We start from the raw sequence: 18,487 nt of genomic DNA on the forward strand, positions 1-18,487 counted from the left end.
CGTAAACCGAGATGCGCAATGATAGTCAGATAGGCCGGTATATGCAGCTTTGCGGAGGCACCTGTCTCTGACGTGACGCCGCTGGTCGAGAATTCAGCCTTTGAGCAGCGTGGCGCAGAGCAGCAGCTTTCAATACAGTTTTCTTTCGAGCTAGAGGAGCTCCCCGATAGCTCGGTATGCATACTCATCAGGGTTCGCAGTTCCTGCATGCCGCTCCGCGTGTCTTCAACTACGGCGCCTTCTAGTTAGGGCGTATTCAAGCATTTAATTTACGGTGTTCCACTCACGCTTATTTCTTCCCTCGGAGTAACCATGTGTGGGAGCTTGGAACCTGCATGTCCTTCATTTCTACTGTTAGGCTTTTGTCCCTTTTTAGTTGTTTGCAACATTTATTGTTCTTTTTAACATTAACAGCATGCTCCTGAGTTCTACACATCCCTGACGACAGAAACCTGCAGTGTGTAAATAAATAAATAAATAAATAAATAAATAAATAAATAAATAAATAATAGATAATTAGAGCAACTAGCTTAACAGGTGACAGATAGATAGATAGATAGATAGATAGATAGATAGATAGATAGATAGATAGATAGATAGATAGATAGATAGATAGATAGATAGATAGATAGATAGATAGATAGATAGATAGATAGATAGATAGATAGATAGATAGATAGATAGATAGATAGATAGATAGATAGATAGATAGATAGATAGATAGATAGATAGATAGATAGATAGATAGATAGATAGATAGATAGATAGATAGATAGATAGATAGATAGATAGATAGATAGATAGATAAACTTTAATCCAAAGATAGTTTTGTCTTGCCCCAATGGGGCATCGCTAATGGTCGGGGCCCCTAGTCCAGGGCTCCGCTGGCTCTTGCCATCTTCTCTGCTCTCTGGATCAGCTTGAGCTGGTCGTCGAGGGCCGAGCTGGACAGCAGTGCCTCCCATTGCTCCCTCGTGGTGTTCGTGTCATGGTGTTCTATGTTGTGTAGCGTGCACTCCCACGTAATGTGGTATAGGGTTGGTGTGGCCCCACACCACGGGCATTCGTCCCTGTAGGCTGTGGGGTGCATGCGATGTAATATGTGTAGGTTCGTGTAAGTGCTTGTCTGGAGCCTACGCCAGGCAGCGGCATCCTACGTCTTTAGTATTCGATGGGGTGGGGGATATCGCAAGCGACTCCCTCTGTGGTAGTTCAGGATTGCTGAATACTCGGGGTCAACTGGGTCAGGGTCATCTGCAGTCGGCGTGATGAGTGCTCGGTTATGTGCAAATTCTCGAGCTGCTCTGTCGGCATACAGGTTACCCGTGATGGCAGCGTGACCCGGTATCCAAATGATGGTTATGATGGTGTTGTCGTCAGTGTCCTCCTTGGGTATTTGGGCTAGGACTTATGCCGCAGGTCTTGCGATTCTTCCCTGTAGGAAGTTGCGGCAGGCCTGCTGGGAGTCCGTGAGGATCGTCAGTGGTTTGCTTGCGTGTTGGCCTTCGCGGATGGCTAACGCGATGGCCAGCTCTTCCGCTTCCGTGATCGTGCAGGGGCGGGTCGATGCACTGGAGGTGACGTGGCCTCGGCGGTCGCAGACCACTGCCACTGCGCCCTTTTTCTTCGTTCCGTACATAGCGGCGTCCGTAAAACGGGCCGTGGTATCGAACCTGAATGTTTTCTCTATGTATTGGGTGGCCCTCGCTTTCCTCCTTCCGGAGTGTAGGTTAGGGTCCATGTTGCGTGGTATTGGGGCAATGTGATACCTGTGACACTAAACATTGGACTGTCACAACAGGAAAAACAGCATACTGCAAAAATTATGTAAGCGCAATGCAAAGTACTCTACATGTGAGTGATAATCATTTGATGCAATTGCACCTGAAAAACATAGTAGCTAAAGAAAGTGGAAATTTATTTTAACTGTGTGCTCGTCATTTTTCCTGGATTTTTGGCCAGTCATCATTATACTAAACAACGGTTTGCTGCACTGCATTGCGTCATTAATCTGAGCACACAATGCTCTTCGAATTTCTTGTGTTCAAGTTGATGCACCTGCCGATGATTTCGGCGAGCAACGAAGTGTGTTTTTTTTTTTTTATTCTTGTTTAAGGTGTAGTTTTGTCAGGATATAGTTTTCTAAATAAAAGGCGACTCCACCCTTTTCATATCACTTGATCGTCACCGCATACATGTGTATGCACGCTGTGTTTTGAGTTCCTGTGTTGTGTGCGTGCGTAGATAACTGGGAGGAAGTGCATGCCAACATCATGGAACGCTTGAGTTGTTCAGGCGTGCACAGTCATGAGGGTTCGACTAGAAAGGGAATCTTTAATTAATTTCGGGCAGGTCCTCTTAGTTCTCGCATCCCTGAGCACAGCCGAAAATGACCTCTCTTTTTCAATCCCATTCTGGTAAATAAAAAGAAAAGCTCACCAATTCAGCAACTGGAGCGTCGTTCTTTATCTTGTATCCGCCTATATGCTGCCGAGTCATCCACGATGCCTTATATATATATATATATATATATATATATATATATATATATATATGTGTGTGTGTGTGTGTGTGTGTGTGTGTGTGACGTTTCTGCTCTTGAGTCCATTTGTTCGCCTTTTCAGTGTATTCCACATCTTCAAAAATCCATCGGGGCCTTGATTAGGTCCTTAAGACGCAATCGGTACTTTGTTTAGCCTATGTGTGAAATAACAGCTACATATATAAGTTGACGCATTAATATAATGATGAGACATGACAGGCCTTTGCGGATGCTCATATGCTTGAAATTTTGCTTAAATACACTTTGCAGAACGACAAGATGAAGCAGCAGACTATGCTCAAAAAGGAATGCGTGTCACGTGTCTTACTTAAAGTTGGCATCTGTTGGTGTTACGGTGTGATATAGATATATCAAAAGGCACCGCTTCGATCGAGCCAGGTGCACGGGCGGACATCTTGCTGTAGCACCTCTGACATGTTATTTTAAACCTGTTCTACGAAGATGGCTTGCGACATGTAAAATACTACATCCGTATGTTTTTTCAAGTGCAAAAGAATAGCCTGCACCATCTCTTCGTGCCATTATCTCCTTATTTAGTTCCGTCAGCCACGCGCGCACAAGCAAACATGAACACATTTCACTCGATGACCGCAGACACTCGCTGTCAAAACGCTCGCGTGAAGAAGAGCGGCAGCAGCAGCGAGCGAATTGACCTTCGTGCTGCCTTGCTTCAATGCGAACGAAGCGGTGAGAACACAGCGCTCACGGATCTATGAGCCTGCGGTGTGCCTAGACTGTACCCATCGCAGATCGCGCGACGGCGCCGTACGCAGCCGCCGCCGGAATAGAATGCACCCGACCCCCGGTGCCTTGCGCGTGATGAAAGACGGCGCGAGCAGGATTGATTTTCTGCAATTCATTAGCGGTGGTTTATTTCAGTGTATTCTATGAACTACTTTGCTCATGGTACACGCACTTATGCACTGCAGGAAACAGCATAGCTTTCGCATTTTCGGTAGGTATTTACGGCAGCACCACGGGAGCGGCGGGCAATTACCAAGGAGAGGATGCTTAGCTTTCTGGTTTGTCGGCTCGGGAGTGGAACGAATGTTCCACGCATCGGCTGCCGGAGCGTTGCGAACGAGCCGGTGTCGCGTTACGCTATGGGCAGGAGCCTGTAGAGATACGTACACGTGTCTGAGTGGGAGAGCCGTTTAGAGCTTCTACAACAGCGTAGAGTTATCTACAAAAATTACTGGCGGTAAATATGGCACCATTGTCTACGGCAGCTGCAAGCTTGGCGTTTCAGTACATGAATTAGCATAAACTTCGTCCTTCCGGCTTCTAACAGCTTTGTGATTCTGCAAATATGGCCATATTTAACGAAACATGGCCTTTTATATGCGACAACGTGCAATGATTATGCACGTGCGTAGAGCAGTCTTGTTGCCTTCTGCGTTTTGAAACATGTGATTGCTTGAAACTTTAGTCAAATAAAATCAGATAAAGCGTAATAAATATGTCACAGGATCGTCTGAAGCCGCGTCCCGGAAGATTGGACAAATTCATGCGCTATTATATAGCCATCATTCGCACGGTAACTGAATGATAGGAACTCTAGTGTTCCCTGTAGTAATTCTAGTGATGTATTCTTCGCAAAAAAAGGAATTATCTGAGTTGGACGGCGCAGCCGACTGCTTGATCCAACCTTATTCGCGGCTTGTGCCGAAAGAATGTGCCACGCCTACAGGCAGCGCTGCTCCCTCTGCAGATCTCGTTCGGCAGCCTGAGCTCGGTGCTCAGCGACCGGGCGGGCTTCCCGCTCTTCTTCCGCACCGTGGCTCCCGACTCGTCGCACAACCCGGCCCGTGTGGCATTCCTGCGCCGCTTCCGCTGGGATGCCGTGGCCACCTTGCACGAAGACGACGAGCTCTACGCCTTGGTGAGTGAGCCACGTTATTTATTTATCGATATTTGTTGATACTGCGATCTCTTACAAGACCTTAGCAGGTCGATTAAGAAGTGGTGTAGAGCAGATGATATAATGCGTACAACAGATAACCGGCGGTCTCACAAGAGCAGTGTTTCTCAAGCTTCTCAAACGACTGCCCTCGACGTGTTCAGCTGGAGCCCATGCAGTGGAACGAGAGAATCGAGGAGGTCCTCGTGAGCCAACTTATAGTAAAATGTCCGCAGTTCCGGCCGAAGGTGAAGCTTTTGAAGCGATAGCAAGGTTTACCGCCGCGCTCGAGCTCCTCGTTCTGTGTTACGCGGAGACGACATCAACTTCGTCATCATCAGCCTATATTTTATGTCCACTGCAGGACGAAGGCCTCTCCCTGCGATCTCCAATTACCCCTGTCTTGCGCTAGCTGATTCTAACTTGAGACTGCAAATTTCCTAGCTTCCTCACCCCACCTAGTTTTCTGCCGTCCTCGACAGCGCTTCCCCTCCCTTCGCACCCATTCTGTAACTCTAATGGTCCACCGGTTATCCATCCTACGCATTACATGGCCTGCCCAGCTCCATTTTTTTCTCTTAATGTCAATTAGAATATCGGCTATCCCCGTTTGCGCTCTGATTCACACCGCTCTCGTCCTGTCTGTTAACGTTAGGCCTAACATGTTTCGTTCCATCGCTCTTTGTGCGCTCCTTAACTTGTTCTCAAGTTTCTTTGTTAATCTCCAAGTTTCTGCTCCATACGTTAGCACCGGTAGAATGCAATGATCGTACACTTTTGTTTTCAACGACAGTGGTAAGCTCCCAGTCAGGATTTGGCAATCCGTATGCACTCCAACCCAATTTTATTCTTCTGTAAATTTCTTTCTCATGATAAGGGTCTCCTGTGAGTAATTGACCTAGATAAACGTACTCCTTTACAGACTCTAGAGGCTGACTGGCGATCCGGATTCTTGTTCCCTTGCCAGGCTATTGAACATTATCTTTGTCTTCCGCATATTATCTTTCTTTTACACTTTCTCGGTTAAGGTCCTCAATCATTTGTTGTAACTAGTCCCCATTATTGCTGAACAGGACAATGTCATCTGCAAACCGAAGGTTGCTGAGATATTCGCCATTGATCCTAACTCCTAAGCCTTCCCAGTTTAAGAGCTTGAATACTTCTTCTAAGCATGTAAGTGAAAAGCATTGGAGAGATTGTGTCTCCTTGGCTGACCTCTTTCTTGATAAGTAACTTTCTGCTTTTCTTGTGGAGACGACATGGCGTGACGCAACACGAACAGCGTCCTGACCAGGCATGTCACAACGCTGGCGCGATGAGCATCGCCGACAGCAGCATTACAGACGTCGCACTTATATAGATGTTAGATGAGACCAACGGAAAACCATCGGCGTTCGGTAGCGCCCCGTGAAAGGACTGGGTAGATTCTAGCTCAACGCTTACTATCAGTTCCGCTGGAACGCTCATGTGTGTGCGCGCAACGCTCACGCCATCAGCGGAGCACCGGAACTGATTGAGCAGATCATGGCGGTGCATCCACTCGGCTTCGTTGTTTTTGCAGCCAAAAGCACTGTGCGTCTCTGGAGGCCTTTTAACCCTCCACGCCCGGGCTGCTAATAAAAGAAAAGAAGCAAAGGTTACCACCCAGTTTCCTCCTGGCTTGCTACCCTGTATAGTGCAGGAGTGGTATAGAGGGCGAGAAGAGAGGAAGTGACTTTATACTACAGCGCCCAACATTGTACAGCCGATAATGACCAAGAAAACAAAGTAAAGATATAGTAAATGTGGGCGGATGAACAAAAAAATATAGTGGGCTCTGGTAGAGAAAAATTAATGTGTCAAACGAAAAGAAATATCATTTTCCAAGTGCAATTTTCAGTCCCTCTACTCGCTTTCGAAGAGAACTAATTCCATGAAGACCCACGCTTAGTCAAGAATTAAAAACCTGACGATGTGGTTTGTGTTTTTTCACGCGTTTACTTAAGCATTTACAACACGTGCGCGGGGACATCTGGTAGTCCATGTTGATGCTACGCGCGTCTTTTAATGTACGAGTGAGTACAAAAAAAATTTAATACGCCAAATATTTTTACCCGCGTGGATACTTGAAAGTTTCCCTACCGCAGTGGTAACTATACAGCGAATGTAAGGCATCCCGCTTCAAGCGCCGCGCGCCGTAGCTCAAAGTAGGATTGGTCATTTATTGTTTTTGCTACGTTATACTCGCGAATGAAGTGTTCGGCAATTTTTGATGGCTGAGCATATTGAACAGAGAACTTGAAAGAAGGTGTTCGACATCGTAAAGTGACTTATTTCTTGCCACGTCTCACGATGAGTTTTATTCGCAGAAGCTTCAATATTTTCAAGCAACTTTCTGTATTATTAATTTTCTGCTACTACTACATTCACAAGCACTATCACCTGGCCCGACGGTGTCCATGATACAGGCAGCCAGTTTCTATGGATATATTTTGCCAGCAGTTACTCGCTTAGGTTCCTTCATAAGATCATGCCTTTGGAAATTCCATCCATGGTTTTCTGACAAGATCAGTTGGATAACCGGATAAAATGCCAGCGGTAACACAGGATATACCAGATGAAGACGATGATGGGGCTAGCGGGAACTTCTAGCTTATCTCGTCGTCTTCTTCATCTGGTTTCTTGTGTGTTTCTGATGGTTTTTTTTATCCGTTTTACAATGCACCAACTAGCCCAGTTCAGCGCTTTGCTACAAGATCAGTTGATTCCGTGTAGAATCTCTCTTGAAGTTCATGGTTGCAAACTCAGCGCTGAGACAAGAGACTAAGAAAGAAGGTACCTGCTCCTCTAGAACAGTCGACGTTCTCTATGAGCTAGCATGTCGGCTGGTTTAAAGATCACGAATGAATTATGAATCATGTTGTGAAAGAATCATGTTGCAGGCGAAGAGCATTCTTATGTCGTTGGCCACGCTTATCAACTGCCTCGCATTAGTTCACTGTGCGTCGTGCTCAATATCGGCTTAAATGTTCAAACTAAGTGTGTCACAATACATGGCCTATTGTACGAGTACGTAAAGCTGCGGCACTTGTCACGCTAATGCTGGAGACCTTAGAGTACCAATGGTCACTGTGCCGTAAAGATGTGCCTGCTATTTTTTACTGCAACCTCACACATTATCGGTATTTTCATGGCCTATTGGTGCTATCGTTTCTTTCAAGAAGTTCTTCTTCTGAGAAACGGTGTGATAATAGTTCTGGGCCGCCTTTCTCTGCTCTCTTCCCCTAGCTACCTTGCAAAGTGTCGCGTATATGTGAACATTCATACGCGGGCGCTCTGCATTTAATCAAAGTGCTCCTTCTCTCTTTCCACCGACTGTCAGCGAGATTGAGGTTCGTGATACATAGCTGTTTTCAGCCATATTATTTGCTTTGTTAGTTTAATCATAATACCTCGTATCGTACAGTGAAGCATTCGTCTCGCATCGCACTAAAAGGCTCGCAACCGAATGTCTCTGTGCAAGGACTAGGCTCACGGGGATCAAGCGGACCGACATGTTCCGCCCACCTTTGAGTGCGCGCGTCCTCATGGCAGCGTCTCACACCTGTATTTTTCTTTTTTTTTTTTCTGTGCGAATCTTTCTGCTGTTGCCACCTTTCTCCCTACAACCCCTCCTGTTCGGTTCGCAGGCCATCAACGAGCTGCTGACTCAGCTGGAGAGCGCCAACATCGCTGTCTCGTCCTCAGAAAGCGTCACACGAAACGATTTCCTCGAGCAAATACAGGAGCTGAAGGTAAACGCGAACCACCGCCTTTCCTTGCACTCATCCCTGAGCCGTGTGTTGGCCTCTCCTCCACGCCCGCGGAGCGCCATACTTTTCCTCGCCGCTTCTTTCTTTGTTCTCCGAGTGTCGCCTTCGTCAGGTTCCTGACGCGCCGATGCTTCCTTCGTTTGCCGGGCTTTGCTCTTGCTCCCTCCTCTCGTACATCCGCGGCGCAGAGCGCCAGCCGGTAAAGAAGTGCGCGCATCTTTTCGCACCCTCCACTACGTAGCAGCGCATGCTCTTTAGGTCATCCCAAGCCTCGCAGAGTTTGCTCACGCACACACAGGAAAAGGCCGGCGTGCGAACCTGTGTATCGGAGAAGGCGAAACCCATTCCTCAAACATGCGTTGCGTTGTCTGGCGAAATTATAGACTACAGGGATACATGTCTTGAGAAAAGCATACACTGACGTTTACGGGAGCACCGACTGCGTCAATGAAGCCACGGCCAGGGACCCAGCATCTGTGTCAATGCCCATCAAAATAGCGCAAAGCGCTGAACTTCTCGTTTTTATTTATTGAGTCAATAGCTTTGCTTTCAACGCTACGACCCACGCACGTCGTCTCATCAAGACTGTGATATTCCTTTCTTTTGCATTAACCGTCTAGTTTTAACAAGATTACCTACCTTCATCGCCTTGGACATTTACTCTATGCTGCCGATAACACCAGAAGACCTACACTTTTTTCTCCCTTTTTTCTTCTGCCCACCTTCTTTTAAGGCCTTTCTTCTTCGTCCCATTCCCTGCAGAGTAGCATGTAGGCGATAATATGCTGGCTAAACACTCTCTTTTTCAATAAAGAGCTTACTCCCTCTCTCTCCCTCTGTCAGTGTAGGCACAAGAATAAGTGTAATAGGAAGAAACCGGAAAAAAAAAAAAGAAAGAAAGAACGGCATTCTTACATTTATTCTTACCTTCCGTTCAGCCGTTGGTAAACGCGCTTTGCTTTGCACAGGTCGAGGCCTAAAGCAAAGCCTGTTGCGTGCAGACATCATATATATATATATATTATATATATATATATATATATATATATATATATATATATATATATAGCTAAGCCCGCCACGTTACTCGGAATCTAAAGCTGGGTGAATTGAATACGGTGGCCTCTGTTTATGATTGCGGCAGACGCAGGCAAAACATATATATATATATATATATATATATATATATATATATATATATATATATATATTCTATCAAGCAGCGTAAACAGGGATATGAAAACAGGTTAAGCACGTTTTCGCGACTGCTGCATTTCTTGCGTCGCCGGACATTCACTATGAAGACGCGCCCGTTCGCAACTACATTTCGAGAACCCACTTTCACGGCGCGTGCCAGAAATAAGCTCTGTGAACCTGGATATATATAAAAAAAGAGACATAAAAGAATAATACTGTGTTTCCTTGCGTCCCTTTGCGCCTGCTGCTGACTGCGTGCCCCACGCTCACTTGCCACGGACAAAAAGGAAGCGCTGACTTCCGCAGTGTCAAAGCGAAAGAAAACTGATAGAAGAAGAAAAAAATGCGAAAGCGGGAGAGATAAGCGCGAATGCTTTGACGGGGACGTCTTTCAAAGACGCCCAGGAAATGAATATCTGCGGACGCCGCCGGCGAGCAGAACGCGTGCGCAGGATGCGGCGTCGAGTGCGTTGCCGTCCACTGTGCCTTGCAACCTGCCCCCACCGTCACTGTATAGCATTCGAGGATTTTTAAACTGTGTAGTTGGAATGTGGTGGGAATGGCGGTTGTGCCGAGCGGAAGTGCAGAGGCGAAGTGCACAGATCCGAGCATTTGCCGCCTGCTTTATGAGACGGGTATCGCTGGATTGAGGCAGAAAAATTAGGCCTGTGCTTCATTGATTACAAGAATAAATGCTTCGAAAGGGAATGTATTCGTGGCTCTTGAATCCCATACGGAAAATGGAACAATACTTCTGATCCTCTCTTGGAAGGGAAAGGTGCACTGCGAGCAGTGGTTAGAGTACGGCAGCCCATATTCCAGCCACTAACAAGGAGGAGGTGCTTCATGCCCAAAATAACTTGGCAGTTTCTCGCCTGGTAGAGATACTTTCTCTGCGCCATTCCATGTACCTGTCTGTCTCACGCCAGGTGTTTAACCATAAGTCTATAACGGCTCGCTTGCAGTCATGGCAGCTGTTCCTATTGTCGGCGTCATTAGGACATCCTCTGTGCTGGAGGAAGTTTGTGTATCGTCAACTGCGTGCCCATCTTCATGGTTTGCTTCAGCCCCTAAGTGTTGCGTTCAGACACGCCAAGTTTTCAACACATATGGCGTAATCCGACCGGCCGCGGTAGTGGCTATGGCGGCGGCGGCCGCATTTTGATGGGAGCGAAATGCAGAAACGCTCGTGTACCTTGATTTAGGTGCACGTCACAGAACCCCAGCCGGTCAAAGTTAATCCGAAGTCCCCTACTACGGCATGCCTCGTAATATCAGATGGTGGTTTTGGCACGTAAACCGCCAGAATTTAATTTTTTAAGCTCCGAGTGAAGCGTAAAAAGTACTTTCCCGGTGCAGGCAACCAAAGAAGCAGTCGGCGTATAACTCAGAGATGCAGTGTCGCGAGGATGCCCCTGTCTGTGCTTCTTTAGGAAGCGCGGTAGTGATCAATGTCGCGAAAATCGGGCTGAAAGACGAGCTATGGTATTTCATGACGTAATTCAAAGCGCTAGTTTACCATAAATTATCACACAGTGCTCGCAACTCATACACTCCTCGGTGAAGGTCACAACACTTGTCCACGTTTCTAATCGTGTACCTTATTGTAGTGCCGCATTCTGTGCAAGTGCGCGCGGTTTTTTTTTTTTTTTTTTTTTTTTTTTGCACCCCATTTCTCATTCGCTCCTATGTGCGACATGATTGTAAGAATATGAATGCAGGCTAACTGGTTCCAGGCAATTATTTGCAATACAACTCAATCACAGCATACTTCCAGCTAGATGACAATAATCTACGCTTGTCGTCGTGTCGATAGTTTATCCTCACGAAACATGTTTCGCGAGATCACTACATATGTGAGTATACATCCCCATGCTGCAGGTCAGCATTATTATTACTGCCCAATACGTGCTTCACTGAAGACTTGGCAGACTTGTCTCCGCTGAAGTTATGCGTTCCATATCTCCTGGTATTGCCACGTCGTCTACGTACATGTAGTCGAATCAGAAATGCTCCCTATGACAAGCACCCCTGTATCCCTGCGTGTGTCGCATATTTTTGTGACATCTTCCGGTCGAGGCAACGATAGACGCTCGCTCCTGTTGCACCAAAGCTCGGGCACTTCGCATCCACTGTTCCGGCCACCATTTTCTCGGGCGAATCCGGCGCTCATGGCCCAGTAACTTGTGTTTTGTGTCAATGAATCGGCAAAGAAATACCGATACTTGCTCTTTAAAAAATAATTTATTTCTTGACGCCGCGTCCGTCAATCGTTTTATTGCACGAATCGTCTGCATGATGTTCTTGTAAAAAGAAAAACTGGAAAAGGAATACAGTACGTCGAATCGCCAGGCAGTGCGATGACGAAAGACTTGGGCAGGATTCCGGTCCACACTTGGTGGCGAGGCGCACAAGCTTAGGTAAAAGACGGACGCCCGTCCAGACGGCTTGAGTCTCAAGGCAGCGGCGTTGGGTATAAAGTGAATCCTCTTGTGGCCGTCTCAATTGTGAGAGGGGGTCACGTCGTCCACCACAGGATACGTGCCCGGCGCCGTATGCCGTGGCAGGCGCGCTGCGCCCAGCGCTTAAATTGCGCGTTTCTTTCTTGTTACTCTTACGAGCTATTTTCCCCTCTCTTGTGAAGCGATGCGCGAAACTTCGAAGTCTGCTTTGGCTGTCCTACCCCGGACAGCCAAAGCACAAAGCAGAGAGAGTGAGCGCGAAGCTGCATCGCTACAGAAATCTGGAGAGACGGGATAGCAGAGCTCTGAACTGCTGCGATCACCTATACAGCGTAGAAGGTGAATTATATGTGGCGATGGAGGCGCGATTCAATAAATGCATGACGTAGGAGAGACACTGTGTACAGCCGGTCGTATACCTGTAAAGCTATCAAAACGTCGATCGGGTGACTGGTAGCATTGTCTGCGTGATTTCTACATCTTCCGCGAAGGTTCGGAGCAAGTTGAGCAGCGAAATCGGGCCCGCGCAGAACAGCCAGTTCAAGTATACTTCAGTGCGGCGGCGTCATCCCAAAGTTAATGCCTTTAGGCAGTTAAGAGAAATGGCGTTGCACTGATTGCGTTTCATACCATGTGCGGATGTCTGTACGCCGACATGGTCGCACGAAAACTTCAATTGGCCGAAATTTATTTGTTGTGTACGTTCGCCGCAATATTTGGAAAACGCGCACTGTGAAGCAGGTATTACATCGGTGCTCCAGGTGCTGCTAGATCTAGAAAGCTGTTAAAGCCACGAGCTTAAGTAAAATATAGAAGTCGCAGTTTCTCCCTAAAGTTGAAGCATCAATTGCGATAGCAAATTTACTAGTAGAGAGCTATACGGAGTAAGGATAGTAGTTTTATCGGCTGCGTAAACTTCGACACATTCGCTTACTAACTGAATTAACAAGCATGGTGTCAGCGCGCACAAGCAAACATGAATAGATCACACTGAATGACCGCAGACAACGACTGTCAAAACGCTGGTGTGAGCAAGCACGGCTACAGCAGCAAACGAAGGTTCGTGCGGTCTATCACTTCAACGGAAACTGAGCGACCAAAGCACAGCGCATACAAAGGTAGGAGCCGTGTGCAGATCGCTTTCAAGATACGGTGGCGCGACCGCCCGCAGCCGCGTAAAGTACAAGTACGCAGTTGCTGGCCGAGTAGAAGCCGCACCCCTCCCTCCTGAGCTGCCTCCCCGCTTTCCTCCTTTCGCGTGGGGGATTGAGTCGCCAGTTCCCCTTGCGCCCGGTCGCAAGCTACGCATTTGGTACCGCAGGTAAACGTCGCCTCCCCTCCCTCCCATCACCCACGGCCTTTCGCACGACGGAAGACGTCGCGTTCGCTCTCCGTGAAAGCGCGCGTCTCTCGCGCGCTTTCACTCGCACATACATCATACGGCGCACGGCGACGATTTTATCGCCGTTGGACTTTATGTGAAACCTAACGGCGATGACGAAGGCGACGGCGACGGCAGAAATGCGCTTGGAGTGTCCATAAAATTGCTGTCGCAATAAAAGAAAGAGACGCGACTTCAGTGCATCCGCGGGAAGGCTTAGGTAAGAGAAGAAGCTTTAAATGTACGTGGCATTGAACCGAAACTTGTCTCAGAGAAAACGAGCACTCGGAGTAGGCACAACAAAAATAGCGGAAGCAAGCCTGAATAAAGTCAATAAATCAAGGACGGCAGAGCTGAAAGTCATGCACATCGGCCATTTTTAGGCGTAAGCTTCTGAAGCTTCTGCGAGTAGAAAGTTTGTGCAATGTCAAACAAACGTTTCTTTGTTTTGTCTTTGCTGTATGCGTCCTCCATTCCGGATATTATTTTTTGAGTGTATTGTCCCTTGGCGACAGGCAATTAAGGTACCGGCGGCATTGTTTGCCGCGTGCAGTCGAACACTTTTGTTTTGTGCCCCTGTTCGAAGTTAGCTCTCCTCCTCCTCCTTGGAGTTTTGGCACTGCGCCCGCTGCCGCAACATTGTTGACCTTTGTCGCCCGCGGGCACAATGTTTCATTTTTTATCTTCCTACATATTCTAGGCCAGTTGGCAACCAAACTCACTCTGCGTGTTTGCCCAGAGCACTCAGTCTGTGTACCTTGCTTAAGAAGCCCTGAATGCTTCCGGTATAGAGCCAGATTCACGCTATTTGCATTGCCTCAAGAGTACCGCTACTTGCTCTTTTGTTTGTCGTGTTCATTATTCGTAGTTTTATAAGGTTGCTGGGGACATCCAAAGATGGCGCACACCACTGAATTCTTAGACAGAATAAGCAACGGATAAGCTCAATTTAATATTTCTCTAAAAACATGGTTAAAGCGCAGTGCGACTGCGGCGAGGACAGGAGAGACAGCAACACATCACGAGCGCAGACTTATAACTGCTTTTTATTGGCAAGGATAAAATAGCGCAACAGACAGGACGGCGAGAAGGACGAAACAACACAACCCTAACTTGCAGACCCTCGCTTCGTTAAACCGCCACGCACGCGTATATACATGAAGCCCTTTTTTTTTTTTTTTTTTTTTTTGCACAGATGTTTTTTTCTTCCTTTTTTTGTTAATGTCACATTGTTGGAGTCACTGTTTCAGTGATATGAACACAATATTTTCAGTTGCACATTCGACCGAAAAGTGAATGATAGGAAGATCCCGCATTTTTCTTGCGCTCCTTATATATATAACATCTGCCAGGAGGCTGATCGAACATTTGTGTTAATTCATACCAAAGCGTCAAAGTACCACCACCTGCCGAGATAGACTATTTCTTTTTCCATCATAAGTACGGAAGGTGCACCTGTCATAACCTAGCTTTTGTATTTCGGCCGCCTCTAATACAGTGGACACCGGGTAAACGAAACTCGCTTAAAAGTAAATGCCGGATAAACGGAACACTGGTATGAACTTTGCTTGGCCACCCATAGGCGCAATGTTAGCCAAATTAAGTTACACGCAGCCCATCCTTTCCTGAAATCCGATTAACCGTAACTACTACCTACGTCACCGGCTTATAGAACAGGAAAAGTCCGACAAACATGTCAAACGGTTCTGTCACAAATAATGAAGGAAATCCGATCCATCATGCAGTAGTGGTAAATGTAATGCGAATTAAAGATGTCAAAGTTGCAGTGGTGTTTCCATCATGAGGATTTCACTTGTCAAGTAATAATCCGTGAAAAGCATGAAACGCGCTACGGTGTAAGTAGGATCTTGCACTAAAACACACAGCCAGGAATAATAGGCTTGAGGTGACGCCCTCGTTACCTGCTACGAGGAGACATTTGAAAATATCATCGGTAACATTCGTGACAAAGACTACAATTCGATTGACGAAGACAGAGATATTACTGCTCCAGTGCGTGTTACTGTCACGGACAAGACGGCAAGAGAGACAATAGACCGATCCCACCGGCCAGTTTCACGACGCCACCGCTGCCGCGGTGCATGCTGGTACGTGTAGTCATCCGGCCGCTCCAGCCGCCCGGAGTGCCTGTGCGTCCTGTTTCCGAACGATTTTTAGCAAATTTTATGGTTCGTGTAGAGCCATCGTGTGATGAGAGAATTGACCTGCTGCGTTCTTGGGTGCTACAACCACACAAGGGACGAAAGCTTCGGATTCTATGTATTTTCTAAAGAGCGAAAGCTTCGAGAGACGTGGATCCAACGGATTAATATGTGGTACTGGTAATACACAGCACGAGAAGAAACACGGGGATGAATAGCGGCCGCATTTCAATGGGGGCAAAATGCGAAAACACCCGTGTACTTAGATTTCCCGGAATTTATAGATTATTTGTCGATTGTCGATTAGCTATTGATTGGCTATCGCAAGATATTGGCCACGTATTTGGGCTAGGATAATAACTACGGAGTCATCCCCAGCATTTTCCGGAATTTATTGATTATTGATCGATTAGCTACTGATTGGCTATCGCAAGGTATTCGCCAGATATTTGGGCTAGGCTAAGCACTACCAAGTCATCTCCAGAATTTCCCGAAATTTATTGATTATTGATAAATAATTGATTATATATTGCTTGGCTATCAATTGGCTATCGCAAGGTATTGGCCACGTATTTGGGCTAGGCTAAGAACTACCAAGTCCTCCCCAGCATGTTCCGGAATTTATTGAATATTGATCGATTCTCGATTAGCCATTGATTGGCTATCGATGACTTGGCGGTGATTGGCTATCGGCGTTTTTATGTTAAAAATGCCGCCTAGCTTACCTAAGAACTTCTAGATATCGCTGTTACCCAAGTTTGCAAGTCGTGCGCGGAACCATGTAGGTAAGCATCATTAGGGCATGAAAGTTTCGACACCGCATTTCAAACCCGTCTCCAGCAGGTATACAAATCATATTATGTCCGTTGCTAAGCAAAAATAATGCTGCAGTCACTGAGATGCACGCGTGCAAAAATAGTAACTCAAAACTACCGCGTACATCAGCATGTACTACATACAAAGCTCGAACAAATACTGGTGTTGGGCTGCTGAGCACGAGGTCGCGGGATCGAATCCCGGCCACGGCGGCCGCATTTCGATGGGGGCGAAATGCGAAAACACCCGTGTACTTAGATTTAGGTGCACGTTAAAGAACCCCAGGTGGTCTAAATTTCCGGAGTCCCCCACTACGGCGTGCCTCATAATCAGAACTGGTTTTGGCACGTAAAACCCCATAATTTTTTTTTTTTTCGAACAAATACGATACTCAACGCGTAATCAGCGGGTAACAACCGAAATGAAAGAGCAGCAGCCACTTTTCAACGTTCGCCTCGCCATGCTGCAATGAACAGCCGACGTAATTTCTTAAAATATATGACGAATGTTTCTCGGTGGTGGAGTCGCAGAGATGTCTGGGAAGCTCGTGCGCATACTGAACGAGCGGGGACTGCGGTGGTGTGCTTGACCAGTTGACTACAACCAAGATGGTGGCAGTGCTACTTCCGGAAAGCCGGCGCATGCGCAGATCGGTCGGTGGTATCGGTCTATTGAAATTCTGCAGCGCTCTTTTGAACGCCAGAACTGCGCAGAGTTATCTGAATTCTGTTCCACATAAACACAATTTGCGCAAGAAAAGCCAGACTATTTGAAGCAGAACGCAATAAAGTCTCCGTTTTTCGCCACAGTAATATCAAAACACTCAGTCACTTTCAAATAAAACGATTCTTGGTGAGTTTGCGTGCTTCGCTTAAATGAAACTTCGGATAAACGGAACGCATTTTTTGTCCATTCGAATTCCGTTTAAGCAGACCCTACTGTATTTCCCGTTGTCGTCTTTTATTAGCGCAGTGTAAAACACGAGCACCGAAATAAACACGAAATAGGCAGCCGTCGCTGCATGTCTCACGGCATTATATTTACCATATATTTAATGCTAACGCTCTCCGCATCTCCCCCTATTTACTATTGAAGAAAATGGCCAAGGACAATACTACCCACACCGAAGCAGTAGCTTCCATAAGCCGTGAGGGTGGCATTACCGTCGTAGGGAAGTAAAGAATGCGCCTTCGAATTTGAAACCTGCGCCTGTATCGTTGTCTACTCCACGAGAAGATAATACAAATGCTGAAGACACTGCTCTTAAAGCTCAGCCTCGTTTAAATAGCACCACACTGGACTCGCAAGCTTGGCCTTCCTTACGCTCTAGGAACTTCAAACTTCAGTCCGAGCGAGAGCAACACAGCGAGAGCTCAGCGTTGGAATGTCATATTAAGGCGATGGTGAAGCAAGTGATAAGCGCCTTGCAGCAGCTACTGCTAGTTTAAACACGTCTGTGGTTAAGACAGCAGTGCAAGTCATGCATGCTTTGTAGAAAATGCTGGCTGCTCTCGGTTAGCCTAAAGCATTGTTACCGCATGTGCGTGACATCATGGACTTCTTTCATCATTACCTTCACCCCTTGTCATCACCTATCTCTCCCGTCTCTATCTGTCCCATTGTCCCGTTACCTACGTGGGGTGTAGCAAGCCAAAAGCATGTCCTTCAGGCTGACATCTCCACCTTTCCGACATAGGTTCTCTATCTCTGGTGATCTGAGACATTCACTGGTCTAAAGTAAGACATCTCGGCATGTAGTATTTTTGACTGAAGTAATTCTTGAATGAAAATTCAGTTGAATATTTAGAGTCCTTTCAAAATGTACTAAGGGGCAATCTTGAACTGGACGCTTTACGATGACAAAATAGCTGCAGGAATAGTGCAGTGAAGCGTAAGATGGTGGATGTTCTTTCTTTTTTCTATATGCATCCATGCTACAGCCTCATTCCAGAACATTTTTATGAAAAAACGAAAAAAGGTGTTATGTAGTCTCCTCTCCACCCATGCAGTTCCACGTGTCTTTGCACCCGTCCCTTTTAGGAGCACATTGAGTTGGCGCGTGTCTATATTTCACCATAAACAAGTGATATTTTGATCACGGCTGACAAAACAAAACAAAAAAGTACTCCTTCAGAACAAGAATGTTTTTGTCATACTTTAATTAAACTTTGTGCGCTTGCAGAACACCGACAGCCGCATCATAATTGGCAGCTTC

At 46.6% G+C, this 18,487-nt stretch overlaps 1 protein-coding gene across 2 annotated transcripts in view; it reads left to right on the forward strand.

The window, feature by feature from the left end:
- LOC119448119 (gamma-aminobutyric acid type B receptor subunit 2) overlaps nt 1-18,487 on the forward strand; it is a 209,174-nt gene that overhangs the window by 146,611 nt on the left and 44,076 nt on the right. For both annotated transcript variants that reach the window (XM_049665192.1, XM_049665193.1), the window contains exons 3-5: nt 4,275-4,445; nt 8,132-8,236; nt 18,455-18,487. The exon at nt 18,455-18,487 is cut by the window's right edge and continues 33 nt beyond it. In XM_049665192.1, coding sequence (XP_049521149.1) covers nt 4,275-4,445; nt 8,132-8,236; nt 18,455-18,487 — 309 coding nt within the window. The remainder of the gene's footprint in view (nt 1-4,274; nt 4,446-8,131; nt 8,237-18,454) is intronic.

Source organism: Dermacentor silvarum, chromosome 4, assembly GCF_013339745.2.
Source record: "Dermacentor silvarum isolate Dsil-2018 chromosome 4, BIME_Dsil_1.4, whole genome shotgun sequence".
Taxonomy (NCBI): domain Eukaryota; kingdom Metazoa; phylum Arthropoda; class Arachnida; order Ixodida; family Ixodidae; genus Dermacentor; species Dermacentor silvarum.